Below are 18813 nucleotides of genomic sequence, written 5' to 3' on the forward strand. Positions count from 1 at the left end.
AAAAAATTAATTAGAATTACAATCGAAAACAATTTGACTTGATTAGTTTTGTAGGTAACTGATCAAATACATAAATTCTGCAAAGAGAAATTTGTGCAAAGGTAAAGCACCTACTAAAATGCATCTAGGAAATATTCAAATATGTTTTATAAGCAACTCTTCACATGTTTGCAAAGCACTAATTTCCAAAAAAAAAATTATGTACTCTTGGAAAAATCAAAAAAGGCAAGAAGTCTTATTTTATTGATACCACGAGCGTACGCGTCATTTATTCTTAAGTATTACGGGTTTTTATTGGGAACAATTAAAGAGGTTGTGTACCAAAAATTGTTCCCAATAAAAACCCGTAATACTTGTCAAGCTGTCAAAATCAATCGTCTCGCCGCTGTCTTGCAGCACCAAGTCAGCCAAACGAGAGAACCAATCAGCATCGCGGAAAAGCGACAACAATAGACTTTCCATGCCTTTTTTATTTATGGATATGTAAAATTAATTTTTATATGGAAAGATCAAACATAAAAATTAATATCAGTATCGACATTGCAATAATTAATATATTTTATATGTCTCGCGTATACACGTGGGCACGCAAGGTACATTTTCTTTGTATCAAAAAACACTATTATAATATAATTATTTACAGTTCATTCCATAAATTACTTGAGTAAACGAGATTGTGTGTACGTACGTTATTAAAGTATATAAGTTGTTTTAATTATCCTCTGCTGTAGGATTGCTATTTAGTAACGACAGTGTAGCACGGTTCCGACTGAAGAGGTGTGCTTAAACTGAACTTTATAAAACGCTCCGATGGCATTATGTAGATTCTATCAAAGTGGAATTGTAATGAAGGGAATGTGTCCCTTCTAATCCCTCCTAATAATTTACAATGTTGTTGCGCAAGTATTGGCGGCATGGGTATTAATAGTCGCTTGGAACGTATCTATATATCGAATTTTGAAAAGAAATAGTATTGAAGCCGTAGAACTCAACTCTAAAAAATCATTTCAAGGAGAACTACCTCGTATACCTTGAAACATTCTTGAAGTTTTTCTGAGGAATACTTATGCTAGCATAGTTTTTTTTATGCTGATTGTATTACGCCATTAGGCAATTACATACCCACATAACGTATCCATGGTGTGTGCGTGTGTACATGATTAGTACATGCATAGTGTATATGTATGTATACAGTGTTTTCATTGTATGTGCTGGTCATGTACATACGTGTGTACCATCGATCTTCTCATGTATATTCTGCCGGTAACATTTGCACATACATTTCGTGTTCTTTGCATGTATATTACATCAGAATGTATATACAATGAATATACAATATACATAAATGCACATGCATTGTATATACTTGATATATTTTAATGTTATGTGAGCAGTGGGCTTTCAATTAAAAAAATTGAGTTCTCGTTTTCGAATACTGTCACGATAGGTGGCATTCGGGAAACAACGTTAGACTGTTTGTTGCGATGAATATTTCCATATGCCTCGGTGGTCGAATTGGTTGAGACGCCCGCCTAGCAAGAGGGAGGTCCAGGTTCAAACCCTGGCTGAGGTAATATTTTTCGCAATAAATTTAGAATATGAAATATTTAGACACTAACACCCTGTCACGGCTCTTATTGTTAGTCCTTTATTCCTTCAAATGTGTGTTTATCACATTTGAGCTATTTTATTAGTTTTTAAACAATTTAATTTTTTAAACTCATTTTTAAATTGTGTTAAATTATATAGTCATCAAAAGTATATTCAGGTCATTGATGTTCATCCATGATTCGGACGACTCGCTGTCGTTTCATATCGGCTTCTTTAATACTATTATAATACGAGATCATTTTTACTTACGAGAAAGACTAACACGAGGGGCGAGAAGAACATTATACATTAATTAACGATAATTCGTGATTTATTAAAACGCGTTTATTACGTAATAACTTTTTGTTTATTTTTTAATTAAGTATCACTAAAACATGACCAACTGAATCAATAACAAACACATGATACCGGCAAATGTTCACAATTGACGCAGTCATTTTTTAAAATCAATACAACTTCTCTGTGATAAGTAGAGAAACACAAACACAATTACTCTTACACTGACTGTATATTTAATTATATATTTAATCCTGAAACTGAACTTACTGGAATTACATTTGTTTTAACAAATTTCAATTTCGATCCATTCAATCCAATAAGTTCCGTCTTTGAATCCAGGACGCTTGCATTTTTCACATCTAGACTTCAATATATCACAACGAGAAAAAAAAAGGTAAATGAAATAGAAGAAGGGTAGCGAACTGCGAGACAGCGAAATCCAATTCTTTTACCGATTAATATTGTCTGTTGCATCTGGAAACAGACGTGGCGAACGTGGTGCATCGTACATGTATATTCCACGTACGCATGAAAGGAAAGACTGATTCTTTCGTGGATCGCTGGAATTTATTTGTCAAGTCATTTATCCGCGATATTTAGCAAAGTTTGATAGTACCTATAATATTGAAATTAAAAATATATTGTGAGATGTGACAAAATATTATGCTGTTTTGCTCTGTTTCGCATAGTGCAGTATTATTTTTAAGCATTTAAAAGATCAAGGTTGGGACTCGACTCACCTCAACATTTAGTTCGTTTATGTCGTTTATGAAGTACAAATAATGTAATCGCGTTTGCGCTATTAATAGTGCTCCTGAAATTATACATCTGCAGCTATACACATATATTAATTTAATTAACGACTGTAGACAAACTAATCGCAGACATCTTATGTATGATTTAGTAAAGAACTTAATGCGAGAGATCGCGCGGATCGGCGGGATATATTGAAAGCCATCGTCGTGAACAGTGTACGTTTCCACGAATTCGATTAGAAATAAACGCTGGTTAACATGATTGAATCCCGTCTGAGAGCTCCGTTAGTAGGGAGTACCGAGACGTGGAGGCATTGCAGCTACGGAATCCTTGATAGAGACTAACGCCGACGCGAACGGTTACAATCGCGGAAGAAGTAAGGCCGGAAGTCTCATGTCGAACTATTTCAATTCGGTAAACAATTGCCGATATTAGAGGAATCACTCGGGGTGGTGTTTACGATGTGCAGACGCATAGTTCCGCGTGTACAGACGTGTGTGCCGCGCCGTGGGAATTGAAATTATGCAGATTAAGCTCGCTCACACTGTGTCCGAGGGCCTAGGCGACCATTGACAACTGCAATTGTATATACGTGGCGAAACTGTTTCTCTTGTACCGTCGTCAACGTTGAAAACGCAGGTTGTTAATCTACAGGGAAAAGCACTGGAAAATGTTCTGTTTTTATTTCTATTTGGCGCAAATACATAATGGCACGACAACACAAGTGCGAGTTTATCGCCGTATTGGCAAATGGAAAATGTTTATCTTTATAGTCGATGCACGCACGCCCGGCACGCAAGCACGTGTATTAAAACCTTTCTAGTGTACGTCGAATCAAAGTCAAATCGAAGCCTGGTACGTGATCGGATGACTCTGGAACCAAACAGAGACGACGGAATCCTTTCTCAATCGAGACGACGGTCTTTCCGCTAACTCGCCCCGCACAGTTTCTTAACTGTAATGTCGACTGGATAGTTGCCACGGTATTACGAAACTGCGCGTAACTCTCTAACTCCATTAATCATTAGGGCCCCGGGATCGGCCCAGGATCATTTTTGAGAGGTCCAACCGGTTTCTACTCGAATTCCAATTCGTCTTGGTCATGTTCTATCCATTTCTTAGCCTCTGAGGATCGCAACACGTGTTGATGCGAGTATGAATCACCGTGAACGTTCCGACACGGAATACAGACACTTCGCAAACTAATCTGCGAGGCTTCTATATATTCCTGCGTATTATACATAAACCGTATTTATTTTAGTAGAAATAAATTTTATACATTAAGGGAACTTGTTTTTATACATACGCGTGCATTTAAAGGAGCATACAGTGGAGATAAAAATTCTACGCGGTAACATTGTGATTTTCAGATCTTTAACGTTGAGTTAAAGATTTGAATATTGCGTAAGAAACTGGTCTGACAGGAAGTCTGGGACGACAATAACCTCCAGCGTCCTCCCTTTTTATCAGCAATTTATCCATTTTATCTGCATTTAATGCTGAAGGCAATTTATAATACAGTCTTGAAAGACTTGATTGCACAACGATTAATGCTCAGCGAACGATAATTAAAAAATGAAATCTCAAATAGAAATAAATTGTCGTGGTAATTTTATCATACATATAGAAAACAAATTTGTCTATGTGAAGATGATATATGCATCTAATTTTCATGAATTGTTAACAAATTGTGTTGCAGGCATATATGTTGTATTATTTATGACAATATACATCGTTTGCAGTATAGCGAATATATTTGAGGGCTTGTTTTGAAACGTTCTGTTTGAGTTGAAAATTAGCAAAATAATTTTAAAAATAAATATATACTTTTGCGAGCCATTTGGTTTAACTATCACAAATGGGCGTTGTATGATAAACTTAATAATTTCTTTTAGATTAACAATTCGATGTTTGTATTATGCGTTTACATTGACAATTGAAAGATGTAAATTGTATTTGTAAAATCGAACATAAATGTGAGATATTTTAAAAATATCATGTAGTAACGGAGATTTTTTTATATAATATGATTCAGGTTTTTATGTGATATAATTTTATGAATTCTTTCTAATTATGCGTTTCGGTTACTTTTTTTCTAATTATTGATGCAAATTTATGAGTAGTTTTATAAAATTTCGTAGGTTAAACAGAAAATTTATGAATATTGCATTATTCAAATATTTTTTTCATTGATTTATTTTTGTTCAAAGTTTGAGGATAATATTTTGGTCTACTTAATTTACATAGATTCAGTAATAACACAGATTATAATGGATAACCATTGCCGATCCTGAATTGTATCACAAATGAATTGACAATTATGTCAAATACACTTTGGTTTTACCTTGCGTAACACACGATAGAACTCGTTCCACGGATCATTAGTGTTTTATGACGGTAGTTGATCGGCGAATGGCCTAGTCCTGTTTGGCAGACAATTAGCGATTCTATGGAAGCCCCTTCGGGAAGACTCGATAGACGTTCCAGACGCAAAAGAGAATCCGTCTCTTTCCGCTTAAATTTGGGAACCGAGTACGGTACACTCGCAACTCCGAGCAATCGTAATTTCGCAGGCAGCAGAAGTTTAGCCGCCGGGCTTTCGTTCGAGAGGTAGAGCTTAGAAGTCAAATATCGGGAATTTCATTTGCGCGCCGCTATGTATTATTCAATCGTACTCAAAGGAGTTTCCTCGCGGGATAAGCTGCCGTTGAACTCATCAATCACTGTTCTCGGCTCTGACAGACTATTCCAATAAGCTCAACTGTCGGGATTAGTACTTGTGAAATCGATGTATGTCATCAAAGTGAAGAAAAACTTTTGTTTCAGACTACCGGAGGCGCGGGTACACTACGCTTTATTGTCACGACGTACCTTTTTATTATAATTAATTTTCTATTTATTTCGGTATCACATAAATACAGAGAACATACACGTGATGATTAACTGGATTATAAACATTTACGTTAGCAGTTGAAATTGTAATGAGGAATCATATTTAAGTACAACATATTTAACATATATTTTCCTTAAAAATTATCTTCGCAATATGATTAGGGCACAAGAAACAAAACGCTACGTTTACGAACGTATACAGTGAGACATTTTTGTTAAATATTTATTAATATTTTATTAAAGCGGCTGAAGCTTATGTAGGTAATTGCCAATATTAGCTTTTAGATAGCTTTGGCGCTGACGTTGTTGTTTTACATTTCTCGTAAGGCGGACAGTAATCCTTGCAAAATGTAACTTGATCAATGAAAATCTGCACTTCGGTATGTGGCTCCTTAATATGCTTAAAGACGAGTTTGCCATCTTTTACATATTCATGAAAGGGTATTGTGCATACTCGTTCCCATCCAAAACCTTCCGCGATCCGTGCGATATATCTGCAACGGATATTCTGACGTTAAATAGGGTATCAGGCTTCAGATTAACATCCGCGTGAATCTGTCAATTTAATTTTGTACGTTGCGATCCTATTCGCGTAATGTATGACTCCCAGGAGACGACAGGTAATGTTCCATATCGAATAACACGCTCATACACTGAGAAACGCATCAAGTCATTGCACGCTACGATAATCCTAATTAACGCGATCGTTATTCTTTTAATACGACACGAAGCCGTACGTCAGCTGTCCTCGAGCTCTTCGGGCAGTTTGAATTACAAGGTAACAGTTACGCTGAACACGTGATGTACGACGGATAGAGTCCGACGATCTTTCTCGTTGACGCGACCCGTCGCGAAAATTACTCAAGATCCCGCCGAGGCGAGCGAACCGCGCCAAAACGACTCGCATTCCTTACGCGCCTGTAGCCTAACCAGAATTCCACGGTCAGCCAGCTGGACTTACCTATTGCTGCAGTCAACACGGAACAATCGATAGCCACAATCGCGCGCGAGATACCAGCTATCTAGCACGAGCTTTCTAGCAATACCCTGGTTCCGGAAGTCCGACCTGACCGCGAGATAGCTGCACTCGAAGATCTTGAGAACGCAATAGCGCTCCCAGAGATTCGGCTTGCAGGTCACGTAAGCCCCGAACTCGATCACGTCGCGGGTCGGCCCGCATTCGCAACACCTAGCGAACTCGACGAACTTGTCGGGATCCCAAGGACAGGAGCCAGCGTTCACCGCGACGCCTACAATACAATTGTCCTCTCCCTCTGCAATTATCGTCATACCCTCTCGGAGCTCGTTGTACATGAGTTTTAGCAATGACGGCGCGGGCTCCTGTTCTTCCAGGCCAATGTTCACCATGGTTGGGTCGTCTTTAAAGAACGCATCACTCATGAAACTCATCACTCTGTCGTAGTCCGCCGGAAAAGCGAATCGTGGCTTGTAAATTGTATCTGGTCGATTCTATCGCATATATTATTTTACATATTTTTTTGTACACAGTCTATTGCGATAGTAAATGCAAATCGGATATCAAGAATTTGAGCATTTAGCCTTTTCAACGAGTATCTTGTGGAGTAATGTAAAATTAGCGCTTGTAGAATTTAACTTATTTGAAAGATTAAATATTCGTTAAAGTTTGCATCGTGTACTGTCGCTTGTATGACATTTTAATGAAACGTGGATCACACGTGAAGCACTTACGGTATGATTTCGCTTCATGATGCGCAAATGATATTGTCGCTTTCTAAATGCGCTAAGATGCGATTGGTTTTTCACGCACCTCGCAACTGGGCAAATCAATCTTGACAAAATCGATATCATATTTCTGCCACGGTGACCTCTCTGAAAATATATGTCTATTCCGTTTTGCAACTCTTCATTAAAATATGTAACACACCTCAGGGTGTCCTAGCGTGCATTCCACAATAGATCTGCCGTATTGACGTCAGTTGCTATTTTACGTTTAACTTTTCGTTTCTCTTATTTATAGGTTCGTTTACTTATGTATGTCATACGAGATGTGATATGAAGTATTATGAACGGCATTAAAACCGAAGCCCTTACTTGACTCTTTTGCGGTACGTTAATAATAAATGATAACTCGTAAAACTGCACGTGTTTGATGGCAAATTAAGTATATTATTCACGTCTTTTCTTTGCTTCTCTGCGACATACTCGACGCTTTTCCGTTACTTTTTTATGACAATAATTTGCGTACTTCGTGCTATTCACAAATTGCGAAACAAACGCCTTCGGAATGCGGTTTAACTGCTAAGGTTTTTCTCAGTGAAGATAAACGGGTGACAATAAACTATCGCGGAAAAGCGATCAGATCCCCGAAATCAGGCGTTCCCGAAGAATCGCACGAGCGCATCGGACGTGCGACGGTCAAATAAAAAGGAAGGGGAGCAAGATACGAGGCAAACGTCCGCTTTCGAAGGATTGGAGATTATCAGAAGATAAATTGCATTTCTTCTCGGGGTAAAACGTCGCCGTCGAGGCAAACTGTCAGATCTACTTCTTTGACGTAAATTATCCGAGAGCTGACGTTCGTTACGTACGCGGAGCGGGGCTTCGCGAGAACATTGATTGAACTAGGAACGAAATACCGAAATAAAACAATGCATGTAATTAGATAACGTTCGTTGTTAGTTTGCTTGAATTCCACGTCGAATTCTACGGGAATTCGTGGCGCAGTTAAAGGAGAACGCGTTTCGCTTCCATTAAGAAGCATTCCGGGCGGTAAAACTTAACGCCGACGTTCCGCAGTTTCTGGAAGACCAGGTCGGACGATAACTCAAACACGGCTCTATTCATTCATGGCCGTTGTACGAAGTGATATGGGTGGCAGCCTGCAGAGCGGCATCTGATTTATGTATTCGCGCCGCGTTCCACCGCTTCCGATATACATGCACCTTTATATACACCGTGTACATAAACGGACAGATACATATAATACAAGGATCGCGTGCGTGCATGTATACGCACTGCGACGGCGTGTATGCGAAAGGGTCGTAGCTACGCGCGAATATACACACACATATATAAGGTGGTACTCGCAGATACGTATGCGAGGACGGTAGGTGCTGCGGCTTATTGTTGATGAATGCGGGGAACCCGAGCTCACTGAGCCACGAAGGGGATGCGGGCTTTATACATATATCGTAGTCAGACTACAGCGGAGTTGGTGCGAGACCGATAGGTATACGTTACCGAAGTGGAATGCCCTCGCGGACTCTGGTGGCGAGCCCGCAATGAGAATGCGGGGGAGATACAACGACTCGTATATATATCAATTATGTGCCTTGATTCTCATTTCGCGGGCAGGCCCACTCGCGAAAGATTGCAATTTATCGGTACAACAATGCGGGCATTGTTTAATATCCATTAACCGCCCGCCGACCGGAGTGCGGTTACCGTTGAGTTGTATTCGATCATCAGTCGGTTGCGTAAATAAAACTGGAATCACCGCGTTATGATGAATTGTAGAAAGGGAAATTTATTGCCGAGATCCTCGATTGTGATTGCCAATTAAAACATTTCTATGCTGAAGTAAAAAGTCGACAAAATAATTGATGTAATAAAACCATCGAGCTACAGACGGGACGAGAAATTATAAAATAACAATTGATAATAAATGTGTCTTGGACTGATTTATTAAAAATCATCTGAGTCAATATAAAAACGAGAGGGGGAGAAGAGGGTTTGCGCTTGTATTCATTTTATATTTCACTAAACGCGCAACGCGGCGTGTGCAAACACAAAAAAATATGAGGTGGAATAAATGTGCCCGCATTAACTGTTTGAGTACATGTACATTTGACCGAGCATTTTTCTATTTATCTCTAAATTAACGACTACTGTACAGTTGCAACTCACGCAAGCGTCATACACGCGTCAACTTGGGCCGCCGTTGCTGAAAGCGAACTTTCAACCCTTCGTTAAGCCTGTCTGCTTTATGAATCCGCCCAAGTTCCCGTAGAATCCGTCTTAGAGTGACCTTGGGCTTCTCGCTTGTCGCCCGTCTTTTCTTCGGACTTGCTCTGCTTGTTGGCTTCCACGTCGACGAATCTGGAACCATTAGTCTTGCCTCTCGCGTATTCGTCTTCAGCGGCGGCGTGTTTTTCGCCGTATCGACCATGCCGCTCAAAGTGTCCACCCCGACGTCCGTTGCTGTAGAAATCAGCGTCCTTGTTGAACTCATCTTTGTGATAAACGTCGCGATATCCGGCGGTGTTACGAGCTCTCTCGTGACCATCTCTGCTCTCGTAGGTAGCGCCCTTCTTTTTCACGACTTCCTCTTTATGATTCTTCGCGCGATCCTCATTTTCGGAATGGCTTTTACTCGCGCCGGAGACCTCGGTATACCCCGTCTTCTCGCTCTCCTTTCTCGCGTCGCCCTTTGCACCTATTTCGAAAACGACGAGGCCGTTGGCGCCGCGATCATCTCTTGCCACTTGCGTCTCATGCTTCGACGCGGCATAATGCTCGTCGTTATCTCGATTAAATCCGCCGGATTTACCAGCGTTCCCGTCGTCCGTTATCGATGCTCTTAATGTCGCACTTTTGCGACTCGGGTTGGCTCGCGGTTGTTTCTCATGGAACGCAAGCTCCATGTGGGTGACACCAGGCGACTTGACGCCCTCGTAACCAACCGGCAACATTTCCGCCTCAGGTTCTATAATCAGGGGTAGCAAGACCGGGCTGGTCTTTGCTCTCGCAACGATCGCTCTCATCGTCGACGGTCTCTGCTCCTCCTCGAACTCTTCACTATCTTCGAAGATCTTAAACAATTTCGTCGCGGATAGCTGCTCCTCGAAGCCATAGCCATTAGCTGTTGTCTTTGGATTGAACGAGCTGCTAATGTACATCTCATTAGGTCGGTCTTTCCAGGGATGCGCGCGAACGCAGAGCACAGCGCAAACGACATACCATCCTGCATAGATCTTCATTTGTTTTGTGGATGTCCCCGTTGCCTAGAAGCACGGGTAGTCCAATCTGATCCACGAATTTGTTTGAAATTATACGTATGTTCGGTAAGTAGACTAGGCACAAGACAGAGGGACATTCAGTGTGGCAACGCGCCGGCATGCACTGCAATAATCGCGCAATAATACCAGCTCTTTTATATCGCACGATAATCGCTCGGCCGGACCGAAGACCGTTGATTTCACATGGCCTTAGCGTATCTAGCCTAGCGTACAGCCAATTCAAGATCAACGGCGGTTTACGGTACTAGTCAATCAGTGATGCAAAGCCGACTCGCGGGATTAGATCGCAGTTGCAGAGAGCAAAACGTTGTGAAATATGTCGTAGATAGACCTTACAATTCGTACACGCAAAAAGAATCGAATAATCGTTAGCTTCGGAATTTAATTTCTTTCGACTGAATTTCGACTTGAACCAACTGTAACCCCGAGTATCCACTTCGTGGATTCGATCGACGAGGAATCGTTCGCTGAATTATTACGCAACCCCGACGGGGTGTTGACTAATATCGTGGCGAAAGAAATACACCGTCGATAATGCGCTCCGCATTTGAAGCACTTACGCGGCGGCCATGAAACTCTCGATGTCGCCGAACAGTGTGTCACCTACACGACGGGAGGATAAACTTGTCCTTCTAGCGTGCGTATATAAGGCGATAACGCTGACGAACGGATACAACAGTGCCAGACAATTCGGCCACGAGACGTAATAACGATTATTATCCGGCGTGGTGTGTGTTTATGAGGGCGAGGGATTTGATTAGCATGATTGCGAGTTTGGTGATGGCCGCGCTGTTAGCCGGCAATGGCGCGTCATCAGCGAGGACGGCACACATGACGGTCTCTAAGATGAGAATGGCCGATCTCGAGACCTCCGCAAGCGGGTACGCGTACAATCAGCAGGGGGGTCTTCCGGCCTCGTACACGCGGTATACCAATCACGGAAGCGGACGTTACTACCATGCACCGGCGCCAGTGCATTACATCGTCGGCAGTCCTGCACCTGTTGCGCCCGCCGTTTCTGAAACTGCGTCGTCGCACGAACCCGTTCTGCTCGCGTATGCGACTGCAAAGCACGAAATTGCACCGTACGTAGCGCGCCAGCCTTACCCGCGCGATGGATTCATTAATTATGGCGTGGGCCAATTAGCGAAATACGCGCAACCGCTTGAGCCGCCCAAACTAGCTGCACGTGCGCCGTATTACGTACCTGATGTATTTGAACCACGCGAAGCGGATAAAAATATCGATGAAAGGAGCGACGAGGATGATGAGGACGATTATGACGACGATGAGGACGGTGATGAAAAAGAGGATAAAGATCGTGCCTCTGAGAATCGCGAAAAAGCCGTCGATTTTGTAGTAACCCATCCTATTCACGGCCTCGACAACTCTCGTTCAGATATCGACGTTTCGTTTGAACACGGTGAAAAGTATTCGGCCGCACAGAATTCCGCTCATGGAGAAAAGGGTGACAAAGGGTACAACAAACAAGTGGAATTTGACGTGGGTGAACGCGGACAGCACGCTAAAAGCAGCCAGCAAGGTGGAGTTTTATTTATTTTTTCAACAGACGTTCATTGATTTCCTCGATACGCGTTTCAATATGCACATACATTTTCGCATAAACCTATTTACTCCGGGTGAGACGTTACTTTTTGCTGGATCTTTCAGAACATTACGATACTGAAACTGGGCGCGAAAAAGGGCGCAGCGACATAGCCGGAAATTATGGACGCTACGATGAAACTGAGAGTGGTAAAAAGGGTAGCAGCTATGGGCGGACATCGTACCACAAAAAGGGACAAAAGACCAGCGGCTTTCATAAAGTCTACCACAAGGATGAATATAAAAAACATACCGATTTCTATGATGAGAACCACAAGAAAGGTTATTTCGACAAGTACTTGGTTGCTGACGAGGACCACAAAGCGGCCGAGGGCAATTTCAAGAAAGGTGGACATCATGAGTCCGGATTTGATGATGAAAATAGTGGGAAAAAGGGATTTTATGACGAAGGGCGAATACAGAACCGTGATAAGGGCTATAATAAGGAAAAGGGTGAAAATTCTTTTCACAATAATTATAAAAATTATGGCTCCGACGAAGACGCGCGTTTAAGTAAGAAACACGGGTACGACAAAGTTGATTGACATTAATTGATTTGCTGAATATGTATTCTTTAATCCTAATATAATTTTGTCTGCTGCTGTTTTATATTTATATTGTTATTTATATCATGTAACGAAAGGAAATATAATTACATTTTTATGATGCAGGCTTTTACTCTGGGCATATTGAACACATAACATTATTTAAGAATTATTATTAATGTTTTATATTGAATTGCATAATTGCATTAGGAATATTTGGAGTTAATTCAATTATTTTAACTTTGATCGTTGAGATTAAAAATATGCAATTCCCAAGTAACGCTTGATAAAACAAATATAAAACCGTGTCAATTGCACCACAGAATGCGGTAACTGGCCAATACTATTGTTTTATGGAAATAGCATGTAACGAGCGGCCATATTTTCTTGTGACAGCTGCTACACCGCAGAAGCGTGACTGATATAGCACAAAACATGAAACTCCACTGAATTATTACGACAGTTACTGATTTCGCGACATACGTTACAGTCGCAGAAATAACTCAAATTTCATTTTACGTCCAGTATACGTCTATAGCGTTATAAGGGCTTGATTAATGCGAGCTATTAAACATTTACACGAAACATACAGGAGCGCAAAAAAGTTATGAGTTAATAAACACATATTGCATTTTGCAGCGAATTGGCATAACGTAACATGCGATAATACATCAACATGAAATATATCTATTGTAAAAGATTTATTCTGTTCGTCGTCACGTACAACAATTAATGCAACATGACAGTCAGCGCAACTCAACAAGCAATAGCAACGAAATTATAATTCTCCGCATATCCGGCATTAATGTCCCTTTTTGAATCCCCAGTGCTTGTGGTCTTCATGACCGCCTTTCTTGCCATGATGATGGTGATGATGATGATGCTCATCATGTCCGCCATGGCCTTTGTGACCCTTATGATCGTGATGGTGGTGTCCCTTCTCATGATGGCCCTTCTTGCCGTAATGATCCTCGTGATGATGGTGGTCATGATGCCCTTTCTTAAAGTGGCCACCTTTCTTGTGTCCGTGCTCATGATGATGACCACCATGCTCGTCGTGGTGACCATGATCGTGATGCTCGTCGTAGAATTCCTTATCCTTCTTAAACTCATCAAGCTTGTGAACCTCGTGATGGCCCTTTGTGCTATGGCCTTTACCGTAGTGCCCTTTCTCGTGGAATTTGTGACCCTTCTCTCCCTTCTCGCCCTTGTGGTGCTCGCCGTAGTAGCCATCATCGTGATGATGATGCTTCTTATGGCCTTCATCCTCGTGATAATGTCCAGAGTGGCCTTCTTTATCGTGATGTCCCTTTTCCCCCTTTTCGTGGTGGTGATCCGACTTGTAACCTTTGTCGCCTTTTCCACCGTGCTCGTGATGGTGGCCGGAATGATGCTCTCCCCCGTGGCCGCTCTCATGATGATGATGAGTAGCGGCTACCTGCAGATCGTCGTAATGTGCCCTGCTGATCTCGCGTGCGAAAGTCACGGAATGAGAGGCGATACATGCTGCCAGTAGGCAGATCGCCGCCACTCTGCTCATCGTGACGTGTTTATTCTCGTTTGACCCAATATCAACGCGAGATGTTTGACTTCGTCGCTGCGACCGGTAGATATGATTAAGCTAGTCGCCCCGCTCGGATTATATATCGACCGCAGGATAAACGATATGAGAGTAGCCAGAGTTCTTTCTTGGCTCATTAGGCCGTTGCGAAAGCAATGTCTCCTTAACCTGTTTAAATTGTAATGCGGATTTCAGTGAGTTCGCGTGACAGTCGCTCAGGCCGTTATGTAATAACTTTGAAATCGTTGCCCTGCTTACCAAACTACGTTTGTGGAGCTTAAATAACGCGTTTTTATCCTTTTTTCAACCAAACGGCAGTACGCTGATTTCCAATAGCTTCAATTCAACGAACGGAAATCTATATGATTAATATATTTGGAGATAAACGCAAGGGTGTAATATGTACGACCGGACATTGCCATTGAGTATTAGCCCGTAGCACGATAAAAAAAGCGCTTCGATTGACGCCGGAAATAAATTGAACGGTTATGAATGAAAGACGGTAAATCGTTCTGCTGTGCATTCCGTTCCATCGGTCATCAACCGTTAAATTGGCAGATAGCTTTTGTTTATTTGTCGATAAATTCTGCATTAACTTGATTATTTTAAGTGCGCCTGACTAATAGACGTATCATTTTTATTTCAACTAATTTGATTTCTAGATACGTATAAATTTTCAGCGTTCATTTTTCATAAAACACAAGATACGTAATAGATGTAATATATCCTTTACATAAATTCAGCAAATCTACTTTTTTTACTGTTATATTTAAAGGTTTAGTTTAAAAATTGGTTTTTAATTATATCTACTTTACATATACATTTGTAAAAGATAATATTATTTTTTATATTATATGCATGCATGTTACACATATATTACAATTAGCTCAATATTTTTTAACAAGTTTTGTTATAATGATCTAAATCATAAATTAGACAACGCGATATAATTGCACATATTTACGTTTTTACTCTTCCCCCCTCTCTCTCTCTCTCTAACTTTCTACTCAATATCGAGTCTGTTAAGTAATCAAAGTTGACAATGGCTCTGTATAACTAATAGCGCGTTCAAGCAATAATACACAGTACGAATAAATGTTTTACGAAATACGAGTGCTGTATTGTGTTCGAACAAGAGCGAAGGAACGAAAGCGATTACGTACAAGGCATTGGTGGAACCGCAGGTATATAAGCTTTGCTTTAAAGATTGCTGGGCAGTCAATTGCACTTGTTGGTTCTATAGAGTTCCAACATGGCTAAATACGTAGGTCCATGCTTGTTTCTCGGATTGGCTGTGATATGCACAGTCATTGCTGTATCTTCGGCGCGAGATGTCCGGAGTATGAGGGGAGATTTGGAGGTGGCTGGTTCTCATCACCATCACCATGGCCACCATCATGAACACGGCGGTGGCCACGAGCATCATTCTCATCATCACGGAGAACACGGTGAGGAGGGCCATAAAGGTCACAAGGGCCATCATCATCATGAACACGGCGAACACGGCCATCATGGTAAGGAACACCATGAGGGTCATCATCACGAGCATGGCGGCCATAAGAAGGGTCATCACGACGAGCATGATGAGCACGGTAGCCATCACGAGCACGAACACGGCCATAAAGAAGCGAAATTCGGCCACGGAAAGGGTCATAAGAAAGGCGAGAAGACACATGGCTATCATCACAAATCCCATAAGGATGAGTTCCATAAGGAACACAAGTTCTACGATGATCATCATAAAGGTGGCCACCATGAGAAGCATGGCGACCATCACGAGCATCATCATGGCAAGGAAGGTCATCACAAGAAGGGTGGACATCATCATTCTGGCCACCATGAAGATCACCACGGTAAGAAGGGTCACCACGATAAAGGACATTACGATGAAGATCACCATGGTCATCATGGCAAACATGGCCACGAAGAACACCATCACCATCACGAAGATCATGGAAAGAAGCATGAGCATCATGGCGGCAAAAAGCATGGTTATTCGAGCGGCCACGGTGGTCACCACCATCATCATCATTAACGATATGAAACTTGCCAATTTAGTGCGACACGAACAGAATAAATTGTTGCACCATTTGTTCATTGTCCTTTCGTTGATTAATTTTAGGACGTCGAATAATAATGGATTTATTTCGTTATTGAGAAATTAAAATGCCTATACCAAATATGATTGAACGCATTATTTCCCCAAATGATTCCTACGTACACCCGCTACAGAAGTTTCTTATATCAAAACACATAGTACTGAATCATATCAAACGGAAATGTGCTTTTCATATATAAAAACGTTATGAATATAAATCGCATTTTATACTTATTTGCATTATTTATGTTTGTCGTGCCTATGATATTTGTATACGTACATATTATTAACACAATATACTCTTATTGATATCTTTACATTCAAAAATTATTATCTAATGCGCACATATTAAAGAATATTAGGATCAGTTTACTCTGAGCACGTAAATTTTCCTCTTAATAAATATATGACTAGGTCAATGTATAAATTGAGATAAGCATAAGATGCTAATATTTTCTCAAGATCCTAAAAGGTACTTTATTAATATATGAAATACCTTATCTTAACTATCTTCTGTAACGTGTTAGGGGAGGCAGTTACATGAACATTTCTTTTTATATGAAATTTAAATGAGAATATTTTTGATTAAATATATGAATATTTTGAAAAAATTAATACTAAAAACGTAACGTCAAGTTTTGTCATACCCTTGAAATTGAAACCTAAAATAGTTAAAAAATTATTTATAATTTATAAAAATATATAAAGTGATTTACAATAGTCTATATTCTGTTGACTACAGAATATGTCAACAAACAATAATGTATAAATCTGAATCCAATTATAAGGATGAAAATTCTCTCATAACTGTTTTAATAGAAATATTTTCATATCTTATATATATTTGATTTTATATTTATTATATATAAATAATGCGTTCAATCATATTTATTATATATAAACGATAAAAGACAATATTGACGGAGTGTAACTTTCTATCATAGGTTCAGTGAACTATTAAAAAATCAATAAAGGAAGTTTAATCAGTATCACGTAATTCCATTTATATAACTTTAAACAAGACGTAGATTACAAAATAGAACAGACTCTATATAATCTACCGTAACGGAGGAAACGAAATGGAACTCCCCGCCATATTTTATTTATATAAATATATACCGTTTCTTACCGAATTTGATGGCTCACTGCACCAGAATCGCAATATAAATAACACTCCAGGAATCGCTACATCATACAACTTGCACTGCTAGAAAACGGTTAGATCTATTAGTGCGATAGACTAATAGATTGAGTATCAAAATACAATTGTTGTCATCATGTTTCCTTTACGTAGTGCATTGCCACTGGTAACCATTCTTGTGGCAATTTATATTGCCACTAATTGCGTGACCACCGCACGTGAAATTACCAGGAATTACGACGATCTTCAGGTAGCCGCCAGCCACCATGGTCATCATCACGAACACGGTGGCGGGGAGGAGCATCATTCTGATCATCATCATGAACATGGCGACAAAGGTCACAAGGGCTACAAGCACCACCATCACCACGGAAAGGGTGACAAGGGTCATCATCACAAGGAGCATCATCATGGCCACCACGATGAGCACGGAGGACATAAGAAGCATCATCATCACGACGATGGCCATCATAAGGAGCATCATCATGGCGAGAAGGGGGAGAAGGGCCATAAGTTCCACGAGAAGGGACACTACGGCAAAGGCCACAGCACTCATGGTCATCACGAAGTGAAAAAGCACGACGAGTACAAGAAAGACAAAGAATTCTTCGACGAACATCACGATCATGGTCACCACGACGAGCACGGTGGCCATCATCACGAACACGGGCACAAGAAGGGTGGGCACTTTAAGAAGGGACATCACGATCATCATCATCACGAGGGTCATCACGGCAAGAAGGGTCACCACGAGAAAGGCCACCATCATCATGATCATAAGGGACATAAAGGTCACCACGACCATGACGAGCATCATCATCACCATCATCATCACGGCAAGAAGGGCGGTCACGAGGACCATAAGCACTGGGGATTCAAGAAGGGACATTGAAAATTCTTACTGCCCAGGAGATACCACCAGCTGCCTTTAAATAGAATTCTGTTACTCGCTTTCGTTCCTACTACTCATGCTTTCCTCACATTACGCAATAATATATACTCTATATCTGCGTTAATTGTTAATCGTGCATACATCGTTGAAATAAAGTAACATATTTAACATATCTTTTTTACACTGCACGCAATTGCGTGATATGCAAATTAACATCGAAATAGTTGCAGAATTCTACCATAGCTAATGCTTACAGAATGATGACTATTTTATAAGACTCAACAACATCTTTTCTTCAATCTGCTATATTTTGTTTAACGTGAAAACTGCAGTTGTCGGAAACGTACACTTTCTTAATTAAATAGACATATATGCGTTATTGATCGGCAAATTACGGGTACCGTAAATTATCAGCGTGCCTGAGATCTTCACT

At 40.7% G+C, this 18813-nt stretch overlaps 6 protein-coding genes and 1 non-coding gene across 7 annotated transcripts; 4 read left to right on the plus strand and 3 right to left on the minus strand.

The window, feature by feature from the left end:
* The first annotated feature begins 1500 nt into the window (after positions 1-1500).
* Positions 1501-1573, plus strand: Trnaa-agc. Its single transcript has one exon. It is a non-coding gene; the product is annotated as a tRNA-Ala (tRNA).
* Positions 1574-5567: 3994 nt separating this feature from the next.
* On the minus strand, positions 5568-7684 carry LOC105561878. The gene is made up of 2 exons (XM_012012234.1): positions 6500-7684; positions 5568-6032 (listed from the first exon to the last, which is right to left on the minus strand). Exons 1-2 carry the CDS (start codon positions 6946-6948, stop codon positions 5813-5815), a joined length of 669 nt encoding a protein of 222 aa, XP_011867624.1. The 5' UTR covers positions 6949-7684; the 3' UTR covers positions 5568-5812.
* Positions 7685-8072: 388 nt separating this feature from the next.
* Positions 8073-10723, minus strand: LOC105561877. Its single transcript, XM_012012233.1, has one exon. It carries the CDS (start codon positions 10497-10499, stop codon positions 9504-9506), a length of 996 nt encoding a protein of 331 aa, XP_011867623.1. The 5' UTR covers positions 10500-10723; the 3' UTR covers positions 8073-9503.
* A 415-nt stretch (positions 10724-11138) lies between these two features.
* LOC105561879 (uncharacterized protein DDB_G0290685-like) lies at positions 11139-12886 on the plus strand. The gene is made up of 2 exons (XM_012012235.1): positions 11139-12081; positions 12210-12886. The coding sequence occupies exons 1-2, from the start codon at positions 11277-11279 to the stop codon at positions 12686-12688; spliced, it is 1284 nt and encodes a 427-aa protein (XP_011867625.1). The 5' UTR covers positions 11139-11276; the 3' UTR covers positions 12689-12886.
* A 247-nt stretch (positions 12887-13133) lies between these two features.
* LOC105561880 (histidine-rich glycoprotein-like) lies at positions 13134-14228 on the minus strand. Its single transcript, XM_012012236.1, has one exon. The coding sequence runs from the start codon at positions 14226-14228 to the stop codon at positions 13491-13493; it is 738 nt and encodes a 245-aa protein (XP_011867626.1). The 3' UTR covers positions 13134-13490.
* Positions 14229-15501: 1273 nt separating this feature from the next.
* LOC105561882 (histidine-rich glycoprotein-like) lies at positions 15502-16358 on the plus strand. Its single transcript, XM_012012238.1, has one exon. The coding sequence runs from the start codon at positions 15502-15504 to the stop codon at positions 16282-16284; it is 783 nt and encodes a 260-aa protein (XP_011867628.1). The 3' UTR covers positions 16285-16358.
* A 1105-nt stretch (positions 16359-17463) lies between these two features.
* On the plus strand, positions 17464-18689 carry LOC105561881 (histidine-rich glycoprotein-like). Its single transcript, XM_012012237.1, has one exon. The coding sequence runs from the start codon at positions 17625-17627 to the stop codon at positions 18378-18380; it is 756 nt and encodes a 251-aa protein (XP_011867627.1). The 5' UTR covers positions 17464-17624; the 3' UTR covers positions 18381-18689.
* Positions 18690-18813: the final 124 nt, after the last annotated feature.

Source organism: Vollenhovia emeryi, unplaced genomic scaffold (genome assembly GCF_000949405.1).
Source record: "Vollenhovia emeryi isolate VEMERY1.0 unplaced genomic scaffold, V.emery_V1.0 DF939198.1, whole genome shotgun sequence".
In the NCBI taxonomy this organism is placed as follows: Eukaryota; Metazoa; Arthropoda; class Insecta; order Hymenoptera; family Formicidae; genus Vollenhovia; species Vollenhovia emeryi.

What these genes read in the sequence shown, in the direction of transcription:
- LOC105561878 (XM_012012234.1), bottom strand. Translation starts at nt 6,948, where the DNA reads ATGAGTTTCATGAGTGATGCGTTCTTTAAAGACGACCCAACCATGGTG. An exon ending in CGTGTTGACTGCAGCAATAG is followed by an intron (nt 6,033 to 6,499) that starts GTAAGTCCAGCT and finishes TATCCGTTGCAG; the next exon opens with ATATATCGCACGGATCGCGG.
- LOC105561877 (XM_012012233.1), bottom strand. Translation starts at nt 10,499, where the DNA reads ATGAAGATCTATGCAGGATGGTATGTCGTTTGCGCTGTGCTCTGCGTT.
- LOC105561879 (XM_012012235.1), top strand. Translation starts at nt 11,277, where the DNA reads ATGAGGGCGAGGGATTTGATTAGCATGATTGCGAGTTTGGTGATGGCC. An exon ending in CGCTAAAAGCAGCCAGCAAG is followed by an intron (nt 12,082 to 12,209) that starts GTGGAGTTTTAT and finishes TGGATCTTTCAG; the next exon opens with AACATTACGATACTGAAACT.
- LOC105561880 (XM_012012236.1), bottom strand. Translation starts at nt 14,228, where the DNA reads ATGAGCAGAGTGGCGGCGATCTGCCTACTGGCAGCATGTATCGCCTCT.
- LOC105561882 (XM_012012238.1), top strand. Translation starts at nt 15,502, where the DNA reads ATGGCTAAATACGTAGGTCCATGCTTGTTTCTCGGATTGGCTGTGATA.
- LOC105561881 (XM_012012237.1), top strand. Translation starts at nt 17,625, where the DNA reads ATGTTTCCTTTACGTAGTGCATTGCCACTGGTAACCATTCTTGTGGCA.